Below are 26,735 nucleotides of genomic sequence, written 5' to 3'. Positions count from 1 at the left end.
ATAGAGCATCCTGGGAAAAATAGAGAAGCACAAAGTGATTGGTAAAAACCAATATATTTGTCTTCTGTTCATCAATTATCCAGTTGTCCCACTTTCACCTGTGACAGACAATGAACTAATCCCCCAGTGAATCATGTCTTTGTAAATCCCTTTACTTGAATGTGGGTGAGGGCTGTGACTTGTTTCTAAGCAATAAAATATGGCAAAAGTGATAAAACATTAGTCTCTTGATTGAGTTATATTATATAAGACTCTGTCTTAGAAGACTGGAAAGATAGATTCTCCTACTGGCTTTGAAGAAACAAGATGCCATTAGTTCTAGAGCCATAAGGAGATGAATTCTGCCAACACATTGATGGAGTGGGTTTTTTTCCTAGTCAAGCATTTAGATGTGAATACAGTTGGCAGACGTTTTGATTGCAGCCTTATGAGACCCTAAGCAGAGGTCCCCATTGAGCTCTGCCCACATTTTCCACCCACAGAAACTATGAAATAATGTGTTGTGTGTTAAGCCACTGAATTTGTGGTAATTGGTTATGCAACAATAGAAAACTAATATATTCCTGTATTTAAAAAACATTCATTTTCTCCCTAAGGAAAACAATATAGTCATTTTTTTTTTTCTAGTTCTAAATTCAAGATCTTTGATGTATAGTCCTCTCTATCAAGTCCAGATGTGGTGCTTTATGGTGTAGTAACAACTTATGATGTAACAGGACAAGATATCTGCCTCCTATGAAGTACAAAATATAATGATGGACACCCATAATAGATGCCACATTCAGAAAAGAAAATAATGGAAGATATGCAACAGACTTGTCCAGAGTAACTCTGAAATCCTATGGGTAGATATTGTTATATATCCCTGGCCTGGCAGTTTGCTAAGTTTCATGATTAAATTCTGGTTTTGCCCTTGGAGAGGACCTCCCTTGTCCATTGTTTCTCTCCACCCTCATCCTTTTCCCTTCCACCTCTGTGAGGTTCTTCCTTCCCCATTATCTTGCCTGGCCACATATGAAATGAGAAACATTATGTGAGATCTCCTTGGGGAGAGTATACAACATTCAAAGTCTGCTCCTTGCACATGGAAAATTATAAGTCTTGGACTGACAAATAATTTTTTGTCTTGGCTGGTGGTTTCTTTGGTAATATAGTTTTCTCTAAAATAAACTGATTTGTGATTTTTCTTTTTTGCATCCAATCAGTTGTATGTTCCAGTAACTACACTCAAAGTGTTTTTTGAAACATAAGTTTTAAACCTCTCTCAACTACATGGTAACCTTGAAGCTATCTGACCATACCCTCAAATTTGATCTTTTCACTGGCTGAGTTTTACTGAGCTTTTGTCTCTCAAAGTCTTTATAAATCCCATTTTTACTGCTTGGGATCTAAAGCAGTCAGCCTTTCTACCTTTGCAAAGACCCAAATATCTAGACTCCGTGTATTCTCTTTCATTTATTTTTGAAAACTGGTGACTTATTTCCTAAATCATCTACTTATTGTGATACTTTGCCATATGCTACCAATAGCTTCTTTTTTTATATTGTGGTATACTTGACGTACAATATCATATTAGTTTCGTGTGTATAATAAAGTGATTCAGTATTTGTATACATTGTGAAATGATCATCACAATGTCTAGTGACTATCTGTCACCATACGAAGTTAATACGGTATTGTTGACTATATTCTCCATGCTGTTCATTACATGCCTGTGACTTATTTGTTTTATAACTGGAAGTGTGTACTTGATTTCCTTCACCCATTTTGCTCACTCACCAACTCCCTCCCTTCTAAGGCAACCACCAATCTATTCTCTGTTTTATAAGTCTGGGTTTTGTTTGTTTTGGTTTGGTTTTTAGATTCCACATGTAAGTGAAATCATGTGATATTTGTCTTTGTCAGACTTTTTTCATTTAGCATAATGTCCTCAAAGTCCATCCATGCTGTCATAAATGGCAAGATTTTGTTCCTTTTTATGGCTAAGTAGTATTCCATTGTGTGTATGCACAGCTTTTTTATTCATTCATCCATTGATGGACACTTAGATTGCTTCCATTTCTCAGTCATTATAAATAATGTTGCAATTAACATAGGGGTACACATTTCTATTTGAATTAGTGTTCTCATTTCTATCTTTGCATAGATACCCAGAAGTGGAATTGCTGGATCATATGATCTATTTTTGTTTTTTTGAGGAATCTTCATACTGTTTTCCACCATGGTTGCAACAATTTACATTCCCACCAACAATGCTTGAAGGTTCCCTTTTCTCCACAACTCTCCAATAGTTATTCCTTTTTTGTAATAGCCATTCTGACAGGCATGAGGTGATATCTCGTTGCAGTTTTGATTTGTGTTTTTCCAATAATTAGCGATGCTGAACATCTTTTCATGTGTGTATTTGTCATCAGCATGCCTTCTTTGGAAAAATGTCTATTCAGGTCTTCTACCTATCTTTTAATCAGATTTGTTTGCTTGTTTGTTTTGTTATTGAGTGGGATGAGTTCTTCATGTATTTTGGGTATTAACCCCTATTGGATATATGATTTACAAATCTCTTCTCCCATTCACTATGAACCAATGGTTTCCATCACTGGCTAGTTGTTTCTTCTAATCAGTTTACTTAGAGCTGCGGACTCAGTGGCACAAGATAAATTTTAGTTATTATAGCAACATTTTATTGTTTTTCCACTGCATATCATTATAACCATATTTATAGCTTCTAATATTAGTTTCCTTGCTGCTTGCTACTGAACTCTTAAGTAAATGACACATATTTTAGGTTTTAATTATAGCAATACCCTACTTCAAAATACCAGTTTCTGTTGTAGTCAGGATCATTAATGCTGGCTCACGTAACAAATAACCCCACATCTAATTATCATAGCACTTTATTTCTTGCTCACATCACAGTCTCATATCAATTAGTCAGCTTTCCTCCAAGTGATGGTTCAGGGATCCAGTCTCCTCCTATCTTGGGATGACACCATTGCAATATATAGCCCCTGTGGTCTCAGTGAAGGTGAAGAGAATGAGAGAAGTCACATTAGATTCTTAATCTTGAGGTAGAAGTGACACCCATCATTGCTCCTTAAATATTTGCTAGAAGTGATCACATGGCTATCCTAAGTACAAAGGAGAATGGAAAATGTAGAGGAACATATGGATATTGTAAACACTCACACTTTCTGCTGTACCTTATTTGACCTCTCATTCCCTATCCTATTAGAATATAAGCTTCACAGAGGCAGTGATTTTTGTCTCTGCCCCTCACTTTTATATCCTCAACACTTAGAAGAGTACCTGGCTCACAGTAAGTGGTTATTAAATATTTACATAAGGAATATATGAATGGGAGAATCCAGAGCTTTTCACCACTGATAATGGGTGAGAAATTGGAAGAAAATGAGAAAAGATTCCAAGCAACCAAAATAGATGCCACAAAATGTAGGCACTAAACCTCAAGTACATTATTCACTGACCCTCCTCCTTTCCACAAGCCATTCTAGACAAAGTTCTAATGAGAATATATATCTAAGTATAGATTCCATGCAAGACATAAGCAGGAACTTAAGAATGAGATATGATTATCAATAAAAGAAAAGGTGATAGGAAAAATATGGGGTTCCAAGAAGAAGGTTACTTTTTAAGTACAACAACAACAAGAAAACTATAATGGTCTAAGGTCATTTGGTGTAGAGGCCAAAAACCTGTTATATACCTACATAGTACCTAACGACATCACTGAATTACAGCACAGTAAATAAATCATAGCCACTATGAAAATAATGAGGCAGTTAGGTTTGGTAAACTTTCTTTAAAAATACAGAAAAGTTGGAATACATTTAAGTTCCATTTTGGCATTCACATGAGTACCCTTATGTCAGACCCCAAATGCCCTAATTGTAATTCACCACTTATTCCCTTCTAATGGTTGATAGATAAAATACGACAGGAATGGACGTCTCAAAACATTATTGTATTTAGTCATTTCTGTGGAAGCTCCCACCCCATGAATGCTATACTGATTAGGCCACGTTTAGAGTATCTGTTTCAATAGGGGAGAGGTCCATGTTTTTTGGAGACTGAAGATAATACAGCTCAGAACCTTCTTTAAGAATACACACACATACACACACACGAAAAGAATACAGTTTAGATATTTTTTAAAATATTTATTTGGAATTAAAAATCACAACAGATTACAAATTAAAATAAATTCACAAGTATCAGACATCATCAAATAAAAACAAATACAATTATTAAAAAAATTAATTGCCTAATATACTTTTACAATACTTTTCCCTACATTTTGGCTGTAGACTGTTTTCTTCTTCATGTAAAAATGATTCTGTCACATTTTGTTCTATAGCATTAATAGCTATTTCAGTCTTTCCGTTAGCGTAGTTGATTGAAATTTCTTTTTATTATTGATACTATAGAAGAGTTTCTTTCCAGTCTACAGTTCATTATTGGAAAAGTTATATACATTTTTAAGATTATCGTCAAATATGGAAAAATCTCTACCAAACTTCTTTCCCATATATTAAGGTGTGGGGGGATTTTCCACATTCCAGTTCTGGGTCCATGTATTCCAAATATTGTTTACCCCGTTACCTGTATACTTACATGCTGGATCCTGAAGGACATATTCATTTGCTGATAAGGTGTCTGGCCCTCCACCTTTGTGTCATAATAACCTGTGGTCAGATAACTGTAGGCCTTTGAGCTGCTGGAATAGATGTCACTGTTATTATAGGCTGTGATGCCCATGAACTACATACATTTATTCCACTTACAAAGTCAATTTCCCCTTAGCCAGGTCCCCAAATGTCCACGACCACCATAATGCTTCCAGACAGAAGAGAAATTATGACAGAATGGAAGTTAGATGAAAGGATACAGCAGGCTCTTGAGATTAAAATATTTTACTGTTTAAAACTTTACAGAAATGTAAGACCATGGGAACATATTGCTAGGATTCCGCCTGTGGTGTTAGAAGGGGCTTGATGTTTCAGTTTCTTGGAATCTGCCTTTGGCTTCAGCTTTGGACACTACACTTCAGAGGCAGTGTTCACAAACTTGAGCACATTCATAGAAAGGAGGTAACCTAGGATGATGAAGAGTCAGGACACTCATATAATCAGCAGTTAGAGTCCATGCAAAGATCTTGGGAGACACAATTCAAGTAGTGTACAAGTCTGTCCTCAGTTCTTGGAGTCCTGTGAGGTAAAAGAAGTATTATGACTCAATATTAGGAATCACTTTCTAGGGTTAGGCCAGTTTCAACATAGAATTGATCAGCTTGTGAAATACGAGTTTTCTTTATAGGAATGGTTTAAGGAGAGGGTTTAAGGAGAGGCTACGTGAGAACCTGTCACGGATTCTGTGAAGGGGAGACTCAAATTAGGTAGTGGTGGTGATAGGGGATGGGGGGGGGGGTTTCAGTATGAAATAACCTAACCCTTACACACTTTTACAAGTCTGAGATTCTAGGATGACTTTGCTATTAATTTTATTTGACACCTTAGCCTCAGGTTTAATACTTGATAAATGGAAAATTTTAAAGATTAGATGGGGCTACTTTTAAGGTAAGAGGAAAAAAATTTTTTTTCTTTAAACCTAAGAGCAGCAATAGTGATTCATTTTAGTGTTATTTACTTTTATGCTTTTTTTATTTAAGGCAAGATTCTAACATAGTTAATCAATACAGGAGGTTAAAGGTTGGAGGTATGGAGTTGCTGGGACTAAAGCAAGTTGTAGAAACAGAACATCATGTGGGATCTCTACGGATCCTGATTCTTCTAGTAGGAACAAAAACAGGCTCTTTTTTTTTTTTTTTTTTCTTGTCATGTGCTGGGAGGGGGGTTCCTCAATTCTGTGGAATAGCCTAGCAATGGACAGATGTCTGGGAATAATGAGTCAGGGCTTTTCTATGACAGGTAACAGAACACAATTGAAACTGGTCTAAGGAAATAAAGAGGAAGGGGATTTATTGGCTTCAGGGGTAGCATTCATTCAGACATATTTGCCTCCTAAGGCTCAAAAGGCATTATCCTCTCTCAGCATTCCTTCCCTTGAAGTTGGCTTCCTTCACTTGCATTAGTGGTACCTGTTATCACTGCCTTATTAGTTATCCTCGTTTAAAAGGCTTCTTGTTCTGAACTGATTCAGCGAAAGCCCCAGATGGAGTTCTCCGACCAAGATATCCATCTCAGAACCAATCTCTGTGGTCTGGACTATGATGACTGGCAGTTCTGGGGAGTGAGGATGGGAGGTGTCACCATCCAGAACCATTAAGACTCCTGGGCAAGAGGGAGGGGTAGTTCCCAAAGGGGGTAAAACATTTTTTTCTTTTAACAGAGAAGGGTGGGGAAGATGGATAATACTGAGAGCACACACTCAAAAATTCCAAAATAATGGATATCCATTATTTAGGGGAGGGGACAATGTTTGGGGACTTCCTCTATAGGGCTATAGTTGTTAAACTGTAAAATCAAGTAAATCTTTCCCACATATGGATAGATATCATGCATAGGGGGCAAGATCCTTACATTTTGGCGTTTTTACTCTTTCCTCCAAGTGGGACTGAGAGTCAATGAAGATGCTACAGAAGAAGTAAATGGAAAGCTGAAGCTATTAATGCAGTAATTTTTTTAGTGCCCTCTTTAGGCAAAGTACCCCGAAGCACTTTCAATAATCCATTTTTATTATGACCACACCCCGTGTAGGTGACATGAGTATTACCGTCTTGCCCTTGCAGTTGGGGAAACCGAGGCATGACACTCCTCCATTCAGCTTTTCGGTGGGATTTGGGCAGAGACCTGCTTGCATGACCTCAGAGGGTCTCCTTCCTCCACGGCGCCTCTCAGAACTCTCGTGTCCTTCGGCGTCGCAGGAGAGAAGCTCCGGATCCTCCGCAGCCTCGGGATTCGTCTTCCGCCCGGCTGTACCCGCCCCACTCTCCCGCACCTTCCTCAGGAGGTCCAGCTGGCCAAGGTCTGGCTGTCCCTCCCGTCCTTCCCCCTGCCCCCCGACTCCCTTTCCCCGGTCCCCGACGTGCAGGAAGCCCCCAGCCAAGCGCCCCGCAGGAAGGTGCGGGCAGATGCTGCCCACGCGTCTAACGGGAGGGGCGCCGGCGCCGCCGGAGGTGAGCGGGCCGGCCCTGCGCTCTCCGAGGGCCGGGGCGCAGGGGTTGGTTGGGGCGGGCGCCCGGGCTAGCCCGGCAGGAGGAAGGTGGCGGCGGGAGGGAGGCCGGGCCAGGCGGCGGGTAGCGGCGAGAGGGGAGATCCAGGCGGGCCGGCGCACTGCTCGCGGGCGACGCCAGGAGAGCGAGCGCCGGGGAGCCGGACGCTGCGGAGCAGCTCGGGCACGCGCCGCGCCCCGCCGGGGTCGCCGAACTCGCCCGGAAACCTCCTCGCTGCGCCCGGACCCCCGGCGCCCTCTCGAGCGCGGGCGGGAGACATGGCTTCGCGCGTCCCCGCCGCCGCGGGTGCTGACTCGACACAATCGGCGGGTCGCGCGGGGGGCGCGGCGTAACCCGGGGGTGGGCGGCGGCGCGGAGCCGCCAGAGGAGCTCCGAGTGTCGCTGGGAGCGAAGGAAGATGCCAGCACAAAGGCGAGTGGAGACCCAGCCCTCTGCGGAGGGCGGCGGGAAGAGTCGCTGAGGGGCGCCCCGGACGCGCTCTGCTCTTGCGCCGCGTCTCTCCCGTCGCCGCCTCGGGTCGCGGGGTCGGGGACGGCAGCGCAGGGTCCCTGGGCCCCTTGGCAGCGGCCGCCGCAGTGGGGAGCTGCATGCGACGCGCGGCGGCGCCCCCGGCCGCCTGCTTTCCCCGCGGCGCGCACGGACCGGCCGGAGGGCGCCGGGGCCGCCGGTCTGGTCGACTGCGGGGGCGCCCTCCCGCCCCGCGGCCGCGTTCCCACCCGCAGCCCTCGGCGGCGCCGAGCCCCAGGTGAGTGTGCGGCCGGCGCCGGGCCCTGGCGCCGCAGGTACCGGCTAGCGGGAGGTGCCTTTGTTTTCCTCCCTCGCGCTCCGGCGCGGTCATTCATTTGACATTTTGGCTTCCGCTACCTTGAAATGCGGGTAAGAGATACCGGGACGTGTTTTCTGCTTTGATTATCCGAGGGAGCTGAGACATTCGGGTCCGTTTGGGCATCATTTGAGGGAGAGGGGGCTTCATTTCTTTTCGGTTAGGAATGTTTTGTGAACATCCTCTGCTGGAGCTTGGGGCCTGGAGAAAACTGGGGCTGCAGATTTAGACGTAGTCGTTTCCGAGGACGTGCAACTGCAGAGGTCTGGCTCTTCCATGCCTGTCTTTTCCTCCCTTTGCAGTGCTCAAGTGTTTTTCCTTTATGATTACCAACTTTAGGGACATCTTTACAGGCATGCTTATTTCTCTAAGAGTTGGAAGTCTTTGGAGACAATACTGAGAGCTCACAGAGTTACAGGGGATCGATGTTAAAGTTCGAGAAGGCAAGCATCGGCGATCATCATAGATAGAGGTGGACGGTAGGCAAACTTCCTGGGAGGCTTTAGCCTTCCTGGTATGTTTCTGTTCTCACTGCCCCAGAGTCAAGGAAACTCTGAATTCTCGCTGTACGTACACCTTTGTCAAAGGGTGAAACTTGTCTTTTCTTGCGCAGTTTTCTATACTTTGTCTTTTAGAAGAAAAAGATTTTTATGCAATTAGTAGAGTCTTCCATTAGACCTGGTGAAATTTCATGTATTCGTTTGTCTTACCAGTATGATTTTCATTTTACTGTTTCTCCTTTTCCCTCAAGGGCTCATTTCTTCGTTGCCTAGAGAGAGCTTTCCCCACCCCCCTCCTCCCAACAGATGGCTGTACCCTCTGAGAGGTTATCTTTAACATGACACTCACATTACCTATACAGAGAAATCAGTTATATGGCTTATCTTTGGCGTTATTAAAGCAAGAGGCCTAATCTGGTTGGGGATATTATTAATGGTGTGAAAATCTGGAGCTTGCTAATCTGTTTGGTCATCAGAAGATTCCTGCAGGGATTGTTTATATAGTGTGGGAGACAGATGGCATCCTTAGCAGACAAGAGAAGCCCAGCATAAAGGGTCATTGTATTTTTCAGAAACTGTCCACTTCACTATTGGGAGGAGGGGTAGGGTGCTGTGGAGGGTGGGGAAGATGTAATTTTGATCTCCCAAAGGAGACATTATAACCTTACCATTTGATCTCCTAACCAGTTAATTTCTTCTTTCTTTGAGCATTTAAAAAGTCATCATTAAGTTGTTTGTTTTGATTATTTGTTTGGCACATTTTGGTCTCATTTGTGGTTATGTGAAGCAGTTTAAACAGTTATATTAGCAAAGATGTCTTTGCATTTAAGATTACCATACCACCTTTGGGGAGAAAACAGTCATAACTTTCTTAGCTCTTGTTCATTTCAACAAAGGGCCCTTGCTCGCATACAGTCTCCTCGCTGGAAGGATGGTAGTCCAGTCTGCATGAATTCATCCACCATCTCTATGGCAGGTGGTTCCCAGTCTTACAGCCCTTGCCCCCAGAGCCTCAGCTATGGATAGTACTTACCTTCTGTAATTACTTAGCCCAAGACATTTGCTTTACCATCGCCTCTATCACAACTTTGAGCAGACTTTGGCAGTGAATCTTTATGAATGACCATGGAGTCTGTGAAGAATCAAAGTCATTCTGAATATTTGAGATAAGCCAGCTGGAGCTTTTCTGCTCCATCCAGTATTATAGCTCTTTATGTGCTGTAGATTATAAATCTGGTCTTCTCTCTCCGATTGTGAGGGAAAATATCCCAGCAAATTAATATTCATCAATGACAGGACTAGATTTAATGAAGAACATGAGCAATGTTTGACCCCTCTGAACAGGAAATATGGAATAAAAGTAAGCATTGGCTCTGTTTTTCTTGGGCAATGTGATCTTGAGAGAAAAACATGGTTTCTTATTCTTTTCAAAGACTTTTTCACCCTTGATCTCAGCAAAAGGCAAAGAAACTTAGGTTGTTACCTGTAGTTGAGGACAAATGCTATAACCTTTTCTGTGGATGAATGTATTTTGCGGGAGAGGTGGCTTTTGGGCTCTGTCCAGTTTCAACAGGTGCCCTAGCGTCAGTGAAAGGATCTAACACTCGAAATACTTTTTAAATCACTGGCTGGTATCTGTGTACCCTCTTACCAGGTTGCTGTCTCGTGAAGTGTTGCTTTAAGAGAAACCCGAGGCTCCAGGCCTGAGGCTTGCTATGAGCCTGGCCTGGATCCACGTTTTAGTGTGTTGGTTTTTTCCTTGGGTAAAAATGGAACCAGTTTTGCATGGTGCGTTTAATAGGGAAAGGCAGCATGGAGTGAAAACCTTTCCATTTCCATTGTTGAAAGCCAGGCGTGACCGAAAGAGAGAGGACTATATTTGAAGTTTGGTTGACCCAACAGAGACAGAGGTTGCTTCTTTATACACAGGATGTCTTTTGTATGGGAATATGAATGGGGAATTAGAAGAGTGACCAGACCTCCTAGTTTGTCTGCAACAGTCCTAGCTTATTCCTGTTGACCTGTCTTAGTTATCAAAAGCACCCCTATTCACATTTAAAAGTGCCCTGGTTGGGATGATAAATTTTTTGGTCATCCTAGATGTTAAGGAATCTTGACTTTTCTTTACCACCCTGTCCGGACCACAGATTTGTCTTTTATTCATTATATGCAAAGATAAGCAAGACAAACAAAACAAAACAAAAAACAAAAAATGCACACAGAAAAAAATATCAAGGAAGATAGAAGAATGAGGTAATTGATTATGTATTTATTTACACATACAGGAAAGAAATAGTTTTATCCTTAAGTTGCTAAGTGTCTGCTATGGCTCTAAGCCTATGTTATTATTGTCTTTCAAGAATGTGAAGAGCTAACACTTCCCCATTGACCTAGGGCCAACAGGGCTTGCAGAGAAGAATGTGGTGAGCCTGCTCAGCCCATGAAAGTTCTCATAGGGGTTTGAGATTGTGCAGGTGACCTGGTAAGGGTTTGGGTTCCAAACCTAGATATTTGAAGCTTGTGGCATCTACTTCTGCAACTGTTGCTATCTACCTCGCCGAAGAATTGCCTGTTTGAAATAGTTCACTTGCAGTGCTGGCCAGTATGTGTTACAATTAATTATGGCTGTCACCTTTTCCATACGCACTCCAGTAAAATCTTCAAAATTGAGGTCAGCATAGGAAGGGGTTTATTTATCCCCTTTATAACTTGGATGACTACGTAATTCTTTTGTCCAGACAAGGACACTTTCGAGAGTAAAAAGTAGCAATAACTAGAAGAGGCACTGGGTCAACAAGCATAACCTGGGACTGTCCCAGGAAGACGATGATGTATGGTCATCTTAACTATGACCCAAGCCATTATCTTTTTATGAAGAATACCCATAAGATGGAAAAATGTCTTTAGCTTCTTCTAGATTTGTTCAACATAATTTTTTTTTAAACAGAGGGAACAGTTAAAACATTTTTTAAAAATGTTTATTTATATTTGAGAGAGAGAAACCGAGTGCAAGCGGCAGAGGGGCAGAGAGAGAGGGAGACAGAATCCGAAGCAGGCTCCAGGCTTTGAGCTGCCAGTACAGAGCCTGATGTGGGGCTTGAACCCACAAACCATGAGATCATGACCTGAGCTGAAGTCTGTCGCCTAACCGACTGAGCCACCCCGACTGAGTTCACCCATGGGTGAACACCCCATGTTCAACATAAATTTTTATGCATGTGCATGCATATACATGTGTGTGTGTGTTGTTTACACAAACATTGATCATATGTCTATAGACATGTGTACTGTAAGGTTGAAATAAACCATTCAAGAAGGCCTAGTTATTTGGAAAATTGTGGCCTTCATAATCTCTTCTATGGATTGACTTTTGAACTAAACTCTCTGCATCCAGCCTGTCTAAACTTTAAATCATCTCCTGACCTTGTGTAGTTTGAATACCAATCTGTTAGGATAATTCTTGTTTAAAAATCAGTGTTGGTTCTCACTTTCTGTTCAGTTCTCAAAGATCTGCAGATAGTTTGGTGATTAGAAAGGAAAAGCAATGAAAACATTTTATTCATTGGTTCATTGACTCAACTACTATTTATTGGGCACCTTTCATAAGTCAGTGTCTCATCTAGTTGCTGAGGATATACCAATGAATAAAACAAGAGATCCCTGCCCTTGTGAAGTTCTCATTCTCTTGGGGCGGAAGGGTGGGATGGGAGACAGATAATTAAAAAAATGAATAAGTAGCTTAAATAGCATGCTAGAAGGAAGTACATGCTTTGGAAGAAAGGGAAGTAGAACAGGATAAATGTGTTTGAGTAGCCTTCCTGGGGAAAGAGATCCTAACTTTAAGCCAAGACTTTGAAGGAGGCGAGAGAAGTTACTCATACAGAGTTTTCCAGGTGCAAGGAACAGCCAGCGTGAAAGCCTAAAGGATGTGTTCAAAGATTAGCAAGAAGATCAGCATGATGGGGTGGGGTGACTGGGTGGAGTTGGAAATGAGATCAGAAAGGTGTTATAGAAGTGGCAGAGCATGTAGGACCTTGATATTACAATATGAAGAGTAATTACAATGTCAGCAGAAATCCCATTGTGTTCTTAAAACTCATAATATTAAAAAATTGTGTTTGTGCTATGAAGCCTGCACTGGTCAATATGACTTACATTTCACAAATAGTGCACTTCATCTTGGTTAATATACTCTTTGTGTCATTTGCTTGCTGTTTATTTGTTAAACTAGCATATTTTTGGTTGTTGCTAGTCTTAAATTATACCCCCATTTTGCAAAAATAGAACAGTGGCTCAAGAGCGGTTCTTTGAAGTGTGAAAATAGTAATTAAAATAGTAATGTAAATGCTGGGGTTCAGAATGTCATAAACATACTTAGAGAACTCAATTCTGCTGCAAATATAAAATGTGAAATCTGTATGTATAAAAACAAGGGAATCCGTGATAATCTCCAAACAGTAACTGAAATTGAAAAGTGCTAACGGAAGTATGATGATGACTATCTTAAAGCTGTTTTTTTTTTCTTGACTTTGCCATCCATTCGCTCCTAATTCCCAGTCGTTGCCTGTTATGAAACTGTCCAATAGTGGCATGAAGCCATGGATGTTTTGGTGTCATTTTCAAACAAAGCACAGTGGCTTCTCTGTTATGCCATTGAAGTTTTCCAGGACAAGCACACAACAATGCTTTCCATTACAAAATTAACATATCCTATTGCTACAGGTAGGGAAGGGACTAAAACCCTAGTAGCATCATTAAAGGACTCTTGTAGCAAAAATAAGAATGAGTCATATTATTGGATAGACACTTGCAAAATCGGCTAGATAGCTAAAGACAAACATCCTTAAAGAGAAACCAGAAGTTATTGACAGAATTCCTCTGTCAAATGGCACGGTTGGCTGTTGCATAAGAGCAGTGGAGTAGCATGTGGAAGAGCGATTCCGATCAAGTACATACTAGCAGATATTTCACTTTATGGTTGGATGAAACCACTGAGGTCATGCATAGAATGAATCAGCTCTTGGCACTTGTTCAGGGAGGAGCGCTTGGTGATGCTTTGTTCATTTATCACTGAAAACTCGTGCTACAAGAGAGGAGATTTTTCTTTTGGCTAACTGTTATTAATGAGACTGGAAAAGTTGCTAAGGGGGCAGGACTTACAGAGCACTAGTTTCATGTTCGAATGAGAAGGTGATGGCTTTGTAAAGAAAAGAAGCTGTACCTAGAAGCCAGTCTGTGTGCTGCTCCGTTCACAGAACAGATGTAGTGCCTTCTGATCTTGAGGAAATAGTAAAAGAGAGAGAGACCTGGGTGTAGTCAAAGTGCAGCCCCTGAGTATAGGAGTGTGCTGTGCAAAGTGACAGGCAGGGAGCATAAGACTGCTTTTCCATGCTGACATATGCTGGCCATTTAGAGGGAAGGTACACGTAAAATATTTTATCTGTGGAGTGAGACGAATGTTTCTTCATGGCACCGATGAGAAACCATTTCTCTTCTATCAAGTGGCACACCTCAGCGATATACTCTGCCCACAGTCAGTGATGTCAAGGACAGGGAGGGAAGGAAGAATTGTTAACAAATAAAACAATCTGCAACAATCTTAGGACTAAGAAATTTTTTCATTAGAGAAAGTTGGAGATCTACATTGACCGTAAAGGGTTACGGAGGTAATATTTTCAGTAATGGACAGTCCTTTAAATAATAACCATATTTCCTCTTGATGACCCATTAAAAGAAGAAGAACACAAAGAAGTAGAACTTAGACCTACTAATTTTGATGGAGAGAAGGTACAAGTGTATACATGGTATTTGAGAGCATGTAGAGAACCATGCTGGGAGGAACCTAGGCCTTTAAGATTTTCGTGGAGATGCTGGGTATTAGGGGGGGACAGGTAGAAAGAGATGGAGAAGTCTGACCATTGGACATCACTTTTTATATATTTTTGCCTTAGGCTTGGCTTCATTCGAGACAAATGGAGTTGATATTCAAAAGCTTTCAGGACGTGATTTGTATTGCCCCTGACCTAACCTAGAAAAAATAAATGATCTCTAGTGGTCTTGGATTTTCTATGCATAGGCCTTCTTCCCTTCCTCCCTCCTTCCCTCTCTTCTTCCCTCCCATCTTCTTTTCATTTGTTCTTTCTACCTTAAGTCATTTAATTGGCATCTTTAAGCTAGAAGAGACTTTGTGAGCCCATCTCTTGTATCTCCGTGTCTTAGGTGGAAACCTGTGCTACCCAGGGCAAGACGGATAAGGGCCTCTAGGGGAAGGAAATTCTGTTCCTTGCTCAGCTAACCCACTCTAATGTGTAATGTCCAGTTATAGCACACATTTAAATTTGAACCCTCATTCTTCAATAAAGATCCATTTCCCTTTTTTTGAATATAAATAAAGATGGAATCTTTGTCTTTTGTCTGATAACCCTTCTATATTGGTCACCATTATTTACTTCTAGAACATAAGTGATTCATGCATTATTCATTGAACAAACATCGAGAGCTACATACGTGCCAGGCTCTATGCTAAGTGATAGGTATAAAAGAGGTTGATAATTAGACATGGCCCTGCCCAGATAAAACAGAGAATCTAGTAGGAAATAGACAACAAGGATATGATAAACAAATACATACATAATTGCAAAGCAAATGTAGCAAAAATGTTTACATTTGTTAAATGTGGGTGTTGGTATATGGGCTGCTATTAACTTCTGAACTAGATGAGCTTCTGAATATATATTCGCAATGTTTCCTAAGTAAAAAATGAAAAAATATGGTCGGAAGCGTAAGTACTTTGTAGGGGGGACTTCGATAGACAGTGGAGTGTGACAGACTTCCTTTGGATGGAGTAGTCAGGGAAGGCCTGAAGTGCACCTCATTGCCTGCCTATGTTAGAGGGATAAGGGTCACTTGGACAGGGTTCAGAGAAGAGTCACAAAGATAACTGATGACATGGTTGGAAATAAGACGTATCTATGAGAACAGTCTCGAAGAACTGGGGATGCTGAGCAGCGGGAGAAATTTACCTGATGCGGCGGGGTTGGCTGTCATTTTGTTAAATGTATAGGGTCTTTTACACAACCACATTCTCTTCAGTCACGTCCCATGCTCAACAGCAGGCAAGGCATGTTATTCCGGTTAGAATTATGTGTGAGAGGAAAATTGAACTTTTGTGCTTCAGCTGAGGAAAAATTGGAAAGGACCTGAGAGACAGACCAGTTCAGCCTTCCTGTGAAGAAATATCTCTTTAATGTTCTTCACAGGCGGTCATCAAGTTCTTAGGAGATCCTTTCCATGCTTCCTCTACTCAGAATGGGGTGGTGGTGAGTGGGGCACTCACTCTGGTTTACTTTTATTAGGCCGGTCTTCTTTCTGTCCCGTAAATACCCCAGACTCCTCTCTCCCTCAGTACCTTCCTTCTACCACAGGAAGCACTTCCCACCTGGAACACCCACCAGTTGAACTTACTCTCCAGGCCCCATACCTCCATTGCCTTTCTGTATACAATCTGAAAACAGTAGTTTTCCCATTTTTCCCGTCTTACCTTTCTGAAGAATATGGCATTTCTTGTAGCATATGTAGCTTCCTTTGTCAGTGACTGACAGAAAGGGCGGGTAGAATCAGTGTCATAATCTGAGGGGATAGAAGGAAGTGGGTTTGGTTTGACATCTTCCCCTCCAGATGCTGATATGCCACCCTCATATCACTGTTTGATAGCAGTTAATATCATAATCTTCTTTGCTTTAGATGGTGTACTAGTTACTTTGTTTCCTACCAGCCTTTTGCCAACTAGGTTTTAAGCACCCTCAATATTTGGAAACTTGGCCAACACCTGTGTATAATGCCCAGTATTGATCATGGAGTGAATATACAATTATCAGTGCCTAATGGTTGAAAGGCATTGTTTCTTTCCCATGGACCATTATGAAAGGTTATTATTTATATAAATCAGATATTAAGTTGGCACAGATACTAAATAATTGACATTTTGTAGTTTTTAAAATGGCAGAAAGTCAAGTCTTGGGGGTCTGATTCATTGAGATAATTCTAATCTCCGAACTCCTTCTTCCTTTGTAAGTCTTCTAACTCCTTGCTAGTCAAAGTGTAGTCCATAGACCGGCAAGCATCAGCATCACCTGGAAGCTTGTCAAAAAAAAAAAAAAAAAAAGAAAAAAAGCCGAATCTCAGGCCCCACACCAGAACTACTGTGAATCAGAATCTGCATTTGAACAAGATCCCCAGCTGTGTTGTATCAGGGAAAGCAAAGTTGGAGAAACATTGTTTTAACTTACCAGAATCCCGAAATTTAGGAGGAGCATTTATCTTCAAAGAGAAGGAAGACTGGAAATGAGGATTTCATCAGTCCCTGGGTGAGATTGTCAGTGCTTTCTGCAGTGTGGCCTCATTACTCTGCTTCACGTAGAAGCTTCCAGGCCAGAAGATGTCTCTGTAGGAGTGTCCTGGAGGAATTTAAGTGGGTGATATGTGTGAGACATGATGGTGATTACAGGAATTTGAAGCAGTTGTTGGAGCGAGAAACTAGGAGAGCTTGGTAAAAGCGGAGGGGCGTGGCCATGCAACCTAATACTGAAAATAAAGAGGTCTTCCCTTTAGAATCTGAAACAATTTCTGATGCTGAGGGCTTGCACTTGTCTTAAAGTCTAATGCCTCCAGAACCAGCAGGTCACAGATGAAACCAGCTGGATGTGCTGTGCATGGAGACCTTGTAGAGTGGTGAGGACCATGGAGAGGCATTCTTCATCAGAGTGGAGAGAGGGGGCCACTCAGCTCGCTCCGTTGTTAACCAGATGGGAATTTGGGTCTAGCATGGCCAAATCTTCACATTTTTCAAACGAAGCTAGAAATGTAAGTTTGTATGTAAAACATCTCTTGGGTGGTAATTAAAATGTTTTTAGAACAGCACAGGCCAAACAAAATTCATATGCTGCCTGCATCTGTTTTACAACCCTTGTTCTGGAGCCACAGAACATATGAGATTGTATCACTGCTCAGCTTTTGTGATGCAGGGCACAAACACAGAGGTGTTCGGGTTTTGGTAGGGACCATTTTAGGTCTTTATTAAGTAAAAGAAATGAAAGACATGAAAGAAAGGAGCTGCATTTGTGTTGATGACCTGACAAAATGTATATCTGCAGAACCTTGGTGGCTAAAGGTATTTGAAAGAAAGAGTTGGGGGCTTAAAGGAATACAGTTTAGGTCCTGTGAGATCTGAAGGGGGTTGGGACGAGGGTGAGGAAATGGAGACATGGAAATTTCTTGGTACACCCAAGCTGGGATCCCACACAGCAACACAGCAATCAGGGCTGGAGGGCTGGACCACAACTTGGACATTCTTGTGTTGGGAGAGGAGTGTGACGGGAAATAGAATTTGAGTTAATTTTTCTTTAGCATCTGGTTGTTATATTTGGGTGCCTGCTAATATTGAACGTTTGCTGGAATTAGATTTTCAATTAAAGTTTGTCATGGTAAAATTAGCATTTTATATATTTTGAAAGTGAAAACTAGGAGAAAGAATCAAAATTCTTTCCAAATATTTATTTTTGATTATGTTTCTTGTTAAAAACTAAGTTCCTCAAGGGTCAGTACTGTTTGTTATTTATCTTTGCATCCTGGCATCTAGCACAGTCTGGGTTAGTGAATGTTTGTTGATCTGAAATGATTGTAAGGCAAAATGTAATTTATTTTTTATCTTGGAAAATCATTCTGTAGGTATTCATTTTCCTCACTGATTAAAAAAAAACGATAGCCTTATTGAGATAATAATCCTCATACCATGAAATTCACCATTTTAAGTGTACAATTTGGCGAGTTTTAGTATGTTTGCGAAGCTGTGCGACCACCACCGCTAGGTAACTTCAGAACCCTTTAATCCCTCCCAAAAGAAGCCCAGTTACTCATTAGTTACTCACCGTGACCCTTCCTCCCACCTCCTGGCAACTGCTGTCCTACATTCTGTCTCTATAGATTTGCCTATCCCAGACACTCAGTTTGTGAGATTGCGTCCCGAGTTGGGCTCCCTGCTGACAACATGGAGCCTGCTTGGGATTCTCTCTGTCCTTCTCTCTGCCCCTGTCCAGCTTGCTCTCTCTCTCTCTCTGTCTTCTTCCCACTCACATGCAAGCATTCTTTCTCTCAAAATAAAATAAATAAACTTAAGAAAAGGTGGAGTTATATAATATGTAGTTTTTTGTGATTGGCATCTTTCACTTAGTATAATGTTTTCAAGGTTTATTCATGTTGTAGTGTGTATCAGTACTTTGTTCTTTTTCTTTTAGAGAGAGAGAGCGAGCGAGCACAGGAGTGGGGAGGGGGACAGAGAGAGAGAGAGAAAGAAAATCTTTTTCAAAAAGATTCTTTTTAAACTTTTTTTTTTTAACTTTATTTGTTTTGAGAGAGAACGAGCACAAGCAGGAGAGGGGCAGAAAGGGAGGGGGAGAGAGAGAATCCCAAGCAGGCCCTGTGCTGTCAGCACAGAGCCCAACACGGGGCTCGAACTCACAAACAGAGATCGTGACCTGAGCTGAAATTGAGTCAGACACTTAACCGACTGAGCCACCCACCCAGGTGTCCCAAGAGAGAAAATCTTAAGCAGCCTCCAGGCTCGGTGCAGAGCCCAACGCAGGGCTCTATCCCATGACCCTGGGATCATGACCTTAGCCAAAATCAAGAGTCAGATGCTCAGGCAAATGCTCAACCGACTGAGCCACCCAGGCTCCCCTATTTTGTTCTTTTTTATAGCCAAATAAAATTGTACTGTATGGATATCCCACATTTTGTTTATCCATTCACCAGTTGATGGACATCTCAGATGTTCTCACTTTTTGGCTGTATTATGAATGATTCTGATATGAAAACTTGTGTAAAAGTTTTTATAGGGATATGTTTTCAGTCCTGTTGAGTACATACCTCAGAGTGTAATTTCTGGGTCATATGGTAACTACATTTATCATTTTGAGAATCTGCTAAACCATTTTTCAAACTGAGTGTACTATTTTGCATTTCAGTCAACGTGTGAAGGTTCCAATTTCTCCGTATCCTCAGCAACACTTGTTATTTATTTTTCTTTTTGACTTTAACCATCCAAGGGAGTATTAAGTGCTATCTCATTGTGGTTTTGATTTGCTTTTCCCTAATGACTAATGATGTTGAGCATCTTTTCATGTGCTTATTGGCCATTTGTATATATTCTTTGGAGACATGCCTCTTCAAATTCATTGCTTATTTATTTGTTTATTTATTTAGAGTGGAGGCGGGGGGGGGCGGGGGAAGAGAGAGAATCCCAAGCAGGCTCTGCACTGTCAGCGCAGAGCCTGAAGAAGGGCTTGAACTCACCAACCGTGAGATCATGACCTGAGCAGAAACCAGGAATCCGACGTTTAACCAACTGAGCCACCCCAGGCACCTCTCATTGGTAGTTTTTAAATTGGGTTATTGTATGTTTGTGTTGTATGAATTCGTTTTGTATCCTGGATCCTAGACCTTTATGAAATACATGACTGGAAAATATTTTTCCTATTTTGTGGATTATCTTTTTACTTTCTTGATAGTGTCATTTGAAGCACAATCATTTATAATTTTAATGAAGTCCAGTTATTATTATGTTTTTCACCCTTGTGCTTTTGGTGTCATATCTATCCTTGTTGGTCTAATTATTATGCAAGTTGTTACAAGTAGAATATTGACATCTCCAACTATTGTTGAATTGTCTTTCTCTCAACTCTATCAGTTTATACTTATGTATTTTGTAGTCCTGTTCTGAGGCACATACATTGTTTATGTCATTATGTCTTCCTTCTGAATTGACTCTTTTATCATAAAATATTCTTCTTTCTCTCTAGTTACAGTTTTTGTCTTAAGGTCTATTTTGTCTGATATTAGTATTGCCAGTCCATCTCTTTTTTTAAGTTGCTCTTTGCATGATGTATCTTTTTCCATCTTTTTACCTTCATCCTGTTTGTGTCTCTGAATCTAAAGTGTCTCTTTTAGGCAGCAAGTAGTTGGATCACTTAAAAAATATATTCTGCCTATCTCTGCTTTTTGACTAGAGTGTTTACCTAGTGACTGGAATGTTTAATTTATTTGCATTTAATGTTAATTACTGATAATAAGTTTTTATTTGTCTACCATTTTGCTATTTGTCTTCTGTATGCCTCAGGTCTTTTTTATTCAGTTCCTTCATTACTGCCTTGCTTTGTGTTAAATATCTATTTTCTAGTGTGCCATTTTAGTTCCCTTGTTGCTTTTAATTCCCTTGTTGATTTTCCTAGGTCTTTATTCTGTCATGACTGATAATATTATTATGATATTTTTTGAGTTATATCATTACGTTTGCTGTGGGGATTACAATAACCTTTTTAATTTAAAACAGCCTTACTCAGATGAATTTCAGAAGTATACAGAAGCTTCAATATAGCTCCATTCCTTGCTTTCCATATTATAAGCCCATCACTGCCCTTTCTTTTTTTAAAGTTTAATTTTGAGAGAGAGAGCACATGTGTGCATGTGCAGGCAAGTAGGGGAGTGGCAGAGAGAGAGAGGGAGATGGAGGATCCAGATCCCAAGTGGGCTCCCTGATGACAGCAGAAAGCCCGATGCGGGGCTTGAACCCATGAACCATGAAACCGTGACCTGAGCTGAAGACAGATGCATAACTGACTGAGCCACTCAGGCTCAACTGTCAATGCAGTTGTTCTTAAATCAGATAATAGAAAAGGGTTATAGCAAATACATTTATGTTGTCTTTTACATTTAACTACGTAGTTAGCTTTACTGATTCTCTTAATGTCTTTGTGTAGGTTGGAGTTAATGTTTGGTGTTTTTTTCATTTCAGCCTCAAGGACTAACTTTAGTATTTCTTGAAGGACAGATTCTCTAGTGACAGATTCTCTCAAGTTTTGCTTAAATTGGAATGTCTTAATTTCTTCTTCATTTTTGAAGGATAATTTTATTGGATATAGAAGTCTTGTTTTACCTTTTTATTTCACTGCTTTGAATATGCTGTTCCACTGCCTTCTAGCCTTCTCTAGTGTCTGATGGAAAATCAATTGTTAATGTTATTGAGAATCCCTTTTATGTGGTAGACTTTCCTGCTGTGTTTAAGTTTCTGTCTTTTGACATTTTGACTATGATGTGTCTTGGTGGGGTTTCTTTACAGTTTATCCTACTTTGGGTTTGTTGAGCTTCTTGGGTGTATAGATTAATGTTTTCATCAAATGTGGGAAGTTTTTGGTCATTATTTTGTTAAATATTCTTTCTGTTCCTTTTCCTTTCTTTGGGGGATTCCCCATATGCATGTATTGATACAATATTTGTTGTTCTCTAGATCTCTGAGGTTCTGTTAATTTTTCTTCATTCTTTTTTTTTGTTCCTAAGACTGGATAATTTCAACTGACATGTCTTCAAGTTCGCGGATTCTTTTTTCTGCCTATTCAAATTGTTGAATCCCTCTAGCGAATTTTCCATTTTGGGTATTGTACATTTCAACACCTGAATTTTTAATCTTTTTTTTTAATAATTTTTGTCTCTATATTGATATTCTCTGGTGAAATATTCTTTTTATATTCTACTTTAATTCTTTAGACATGGTTTACTTTAATAATTTGAGCATGCTTATAATAGCATATTTAAATCTTCGTTTAGTATGCCCCATCTGGATTTCTCAGGGACATATTTAAAAAAAATTTTGGGGGGGCACCTGGGTGGTTCAGTCAGTTAAGCGTTCGACTTCAGCTCAGGTCATGATCTCGTGGTTTGTGAGTCTGAGCCCGACATCAAGCTCTGTGCTGACAGCTCAGAGCCTGGAGCCTCTCTCTCTGCCCCTTACCATGCTTGTGCTCTCTCTCTCAAAAGTAAATAAACATTGAAAAATTAAAAAAAAAATTTAATGTTTATTTATTTTTGAGAGAGAGAGAGAGAGAGAGGGAGAGGGCTCAAACTGATGAGCTGTGAGATCATGACCTGAGCCGAAGTCGATGCTTGACTGAGCCACCCAGATGCCCCTCGTAGGGACATATTTTAATTTACTACTTTATTTCCTATGCAGGGACCATACTCTCCTACTTATTTGTGTGTGTGTGTGGGGGGGGGGGGTAGGTTTTTGTTGGAAAGTGGACATTTCAAATAATATCTCATGGCAACTCTGAAAATGAGATTTCATTCCCTCCCCAGGGTTTGGTAGTTTTGCTCTTTGTTGTTATTTGTTTACAGACGTTTCTGAATAAATTCTGTAAAGTCTGTATTTTTTGTCACATGTGGCTACTGAAGCCTCTGCTTAGTTACCTTAGTGGTCAGCTAGTGATTTGACAGAAATTTCCTTAAATGCTTGGAGTGAATAAGTCCTTCCATCGGTGCTGAGAAGCCCTGGGTGCATGTTAGGGTACATCTTCAGCAATCAGCCATGCTGCTATTTACAACTCTGCCTTTGCCTTCAGTTGCTGCAGGCATAGAGGCTCAATGTCAGCCAGAGGTGAAAGATGAGGGTCTTCTCAGGTATTTGTTGCATGTGTGTGTAGTGCTACATATGCATGTGGTCTTCTGTATCCCAAGGAATATGTCAGAGCTCTTCAAGTCCTTCTATGTACGTCTTATTCCCCAGAGTTTCGTTTTAAGTTTTTTAGTCAGCCTCTCCCCCATCTCCCCCCCACCCCCGCCCACAACTGGTATTGCTGCTTCAGGTGTTTACAGTGTTAAACAACTGTTTTCTTTTCTTTTCTTTTTAAATGTTTATTTATTTTGAGAGAGGGAGAGAGAGTGCGCCAGTGTGTGTGCACACGCGTGTGCACGCTAGCAGGAGAGGGGGCAGAGAGAGAGAGAGAGAGAGAGAGAATCCCAGGGAGGCTTGACACTGTCAGTGCAGAGACTGACACAGGGCTTGATCCCACAATCATGAGGTCATCACCTGAACTGAAGTCGAGAGTTGGAGGATTAACCAAATGAGCCACCCAAGTTCCCTAAACAATTGTTTTCAACAAATGCTGAGAGGCTAGAGCTTTTTCCAATGAGTGATCCCTGAGTTGGGCCCAGTTAACACAAGCCCTGAGAATGGGGCTTTTCCAGATAACTGCCAGGTCAAATAATGACAGTTCTCTGGGATAGGGCCTTTTTAGGGGAACTCCAAACCCATTTTGCCTTCTCATGGATCACTAGAGTACTGGCTTTCTCAGTCATTTGTGGCTGCAAGGATGCTCATTTTCAAGGGTCCTGTGATACGAGGGAGAGAGTGATGGAAACAGGGAAATTAAAATCCTACAAAACTCAGTGTTCTTATTGAGATTCAAACATTCATGACTCAAGTATCATTGTAATGTTGTAAGTCTTTTGTTTATTTCCATAATTTTGAAAAAGTTGATTTTGACAGTTTTTGGTAGCTTTTGTGCTTTTATGGAGGAGCAAATTTTGGGTGATTCTTACTTGGCTATTCTGGAAGTGCTTCCCCCTCCTACTGAATTTTACCACTGGCTGCTAGAATGTGATGTTACAATTGATTGGCTTCTTTTTTTCCTCTTTCTTTCTTTCAAGATTTTGAAGCATGATTTATTTATTTATTTATTTATTTAATTTATTTTTATTTTTTAGCATTACTTATTTTTGAGAGAGAGAGAGACAGAGCATGAGCAGTGGATGGGGAGAGAGAGACACACAGAATCCCAGACAGACTCCAGGCTGTCAGCACAGAGCCCATTGTGGGGCTTGAACCCACAAACCACAAGATCATGACCTGAGCTAAAGTCGGATGCTTAACCACTGAGCCACCCAGGTGCCCCAGAAGCACAATTTTTATTATCTTTTTTCATCTTTTTTATCTGTTTTTTTTTAATGCTTTTTATAGGTATATACTTCTTTAAACATCCATGTGTATATATATTTTTTTTCAACGTTTATTTATTTTTGGGACAGAGAGAGACAGAGCATGAATGGGGGAGGGGCAGAGAGAGAGGGAGACACAGAATCGGAAACAGGCTCCAGGCTCTGAGCCATCAGCCCAGAGCCCGATGCGGGGCTCGAACTCACGGACCGCGAGATCGTGACCTGGCTGAAGTCCGACGCTTAACCGACTGCGCCACCCAGGCGCCCCTCCATGTGTATATTTTAAAAATATTTAAATTGAGGTAAAATACACGTAACAAAATTTTGTTGTCTTTTTTTTTTAAATTTTTTTTTTTCAACGTTTATTTATTTTTGGGACAGAGAGAGACAGAGCATGAACGGGGGAGGGGCAGAGAGAGAGGGAGACACAGAATCAGAAACAGGCTCTAGGCTCTGAGCCATCAGCCCAGAGCCTGACGCGGGGCTCGAACTCACAGACCGCGAGATCGTGACCTGGCTGAAGTCGGACGCTTAACCGACTGCGCCACCCAGGCGCCCAAAATTTTGTTGTCTTAATTAACCATTTTAAATGTACAGCTCGTAATGTTAAGTACATTCACTCTGTTGTATAAGCAATCTCCAGAACACTTTTCATCTTGGACAACTGAAAATCTGTACCTATTAAACAAAAATTCCCCATTTCTCCCTCCCACTAGCTCCTGAAACCACCATTCTACTTTCTGTCTTTATGAATTTGACTACTGTAGCTACCTAATATAAGTGGAGTCGTACTGTATTTGTTTTTTTTTTGTGACTGGGTTATTTCATTTAGCATAATGTCCTCCAGGTTCATCCAGGTTGTAGTCTATGTCAGAATTTCCTCACTTCCTAAGGCTGATTAATATTCCGTTGTATGCATTTAACACATCTTGTTTATCTGTTAATCCATCAGTAGACACTTGTGTTGCTTCTACCTTTTGCTATTGTGAATATGAGCATAGATCTACACATCTCTTTCAGTTCTTTTTAGTATATTGCTCTTATTTATTTATTTGTTTATTTATGCTTTGTGTGGCAGCATGTACAGAAATATCCAACTTGATAGTTTTCTTAAACAGGTTAGTAAACTAAATGAGTTTCTCAGATTTTGCTGTACAGCACATTCTTCATTAGACCCAATTAAGTATTATTTTCTGATTCTTCCCGGACTTAGACATTACCTCACTTGTTCTCCCATTTTTAAGCTGGTAAAGTTTAACAATTTTTAGATGACTTGACGCCATGTCAGGGGTTAGGAAACGAATAAATTACAAAATTAAATGGAACCCAACTTCCAATTCCTAGTTGAAACCTTAAGTTGCTGTGTTTTGTTATTTTTTATATACCTAAATAAAAAAGAGTGTAGGGATAAGAATTCTTGTAATCCTTTTGAATAAGAAACCAACATGGGATTTCATAGTTTAAATTTCATTGATAAATGAGTAGGCTACTGGGGACACATATTTAGGGATAGAAAGTAACAGGTTTAGTCATGTAATAGATGTGAGTGGGCATACATTCTTTGTACATCTGGGGAGCAAGCTCAAATACCTGCACCACGTGGGAAGGTAACATAAATCTGTGAAGCAAACTAGATGAGAGCTCTGGTAAGCTGGACCTTACATGCAGTTTCTAAAGGGACAGCTGTTACCAGCTCCTTCCAGAGTGTTGCCCCAAGATGCTACATAAGCTAGTTTTTCTTTCTTTCTTTTTTTGTTTATTTTTGAGAATGACTGACAGAGGGTCAGAGAGAGAGGGAAACAGAGGCTCCAAAGTGGGCTCTGTGCTGAGAGCAGACAGCCTGATGCAGAGCTTGAACTCGCAGAGCTGTGAGATCATGACTTGAGCTGAAGTTGGATGCTTAACCAGCTGATCCACCCAGGCACCCTGATAAGCTAGTTTTTTTTAAAAAAGAGAAATTAGAATTTTTATGTGTAATCTTCTTATTTAAAAAGAAATGGGCAGATAATTTAAAAGTGAAAATAAAAAATCGTGCTGCCCAGCCAAACAAGATTGCAAGCTGGATTTATGACTTTGATTGAGGTCCAGGAATTTATAAATTCAGGGGGTAGCCTGTTTGATGGATACCACATAAGCGATATGTTTGTAGTAATTGGAGAAAGTTGACTAGGGTAATTACGATAATACCATTTCTAGTATTGCAGAGGACTATAAGGGTCATCTAGCGTGTCTATTTTATCATATAAAGAAACAAGACCCACCAAAGTTATGTGACTTGCCGTGGTACCTGCTAAGACTCTTGGAATCATGCAAAGCAAGCTTAAGGATAACAATGCCAGCTGCTCTTTCTTAGTCCAAATGCATTTGGACTTCTCTTGTG

The 26,735-nt window shown here is 40.8% G+C and overlaps 2 protein-coding genes across 5 annotated transcripts in view; one reads left to right on the top strand and one right to left on the bottom strand.

The window, feature by feature from the left end:
- Nucleotides 1–2,878: 2,878 nt before the first annotated feature.
- On the bottom strand, nucleotides 2,879–8,052 carry LOC123596927 (translation initiation factor IF-2-like). The gene is made up of 3 exons (XM_045475147.1): nucleotides 6,751–8,052; nucleotides 6,558–6,610; nucleotides 2,879–4,735 (listed from the first exon to the last, which is right to left on the bottom strand). Exons 1-2 carry the CDS (start codon nucleotides 8,050–8,052, stop codon nucleotides 6,599–6,601), a joined length of 1,314 nt encoding a protein of 437 aa, XP_045331103.1. The 3' UTR covers nucleotides 2,879–4,735; nucleotides 6,558–6,598.
- HECW2 (HECT, C2 and WW domain containing E3 ubiquitin protein ligase 2) overlaps nucleotides 6,954–26,735 on the top strand; it is a 375,863-nt gene continuing 356,081 nt past the window's right edge. The window contains exon 1 of one of the 4 annotated variants that reach the window (XM_045480587.1): nucleotides 6,954–7,153. The gene's annotated coding sequence lies outside the window, so the exon portion shown is untranslated. Of the gene's footprint in view, nucleotides 7,154–7,858; nucleotides 7,956–26,735 lie in introns of those variants that run through there. The other 3 variants (XM_045480583.1, XM_045480586.1, XM_045480584.1) reach the window with 3 other exon arrangements.

This window comes from Leopardus geoffroyi, chromosome C1 (assembly GCF_018350155.1).
Source record: "Leopardus geoffroyi isolate Oge1 chromosome C1, O.geoffroyi_Oge1_pat1.0, whole genome shotgun sequence".
In the NCBI taxonomy this organism is placed as follows: domain Eukaryota; kingdom Metazoa; phylum Chordata; class Mammalia; order Carnivora; family Felidae; genus Leopardus; species Leopardus geoffroyi.
The sequence above is the reverse complement of the archived record's forward strand: the minus strand, read 5'-3'. Positions and strand labels throughout refer to the sequence as shown.

What these genes read in the sequence shown, in the direction of transcription:
- LOC123596927 (XM_045475147.1), bottom strand. Translation starts at nt 8,052, where the DNA reads ATGAATGACCGCGCCGGAGCGCGAGGGAGGAAAACAAAGGCACCTCCC.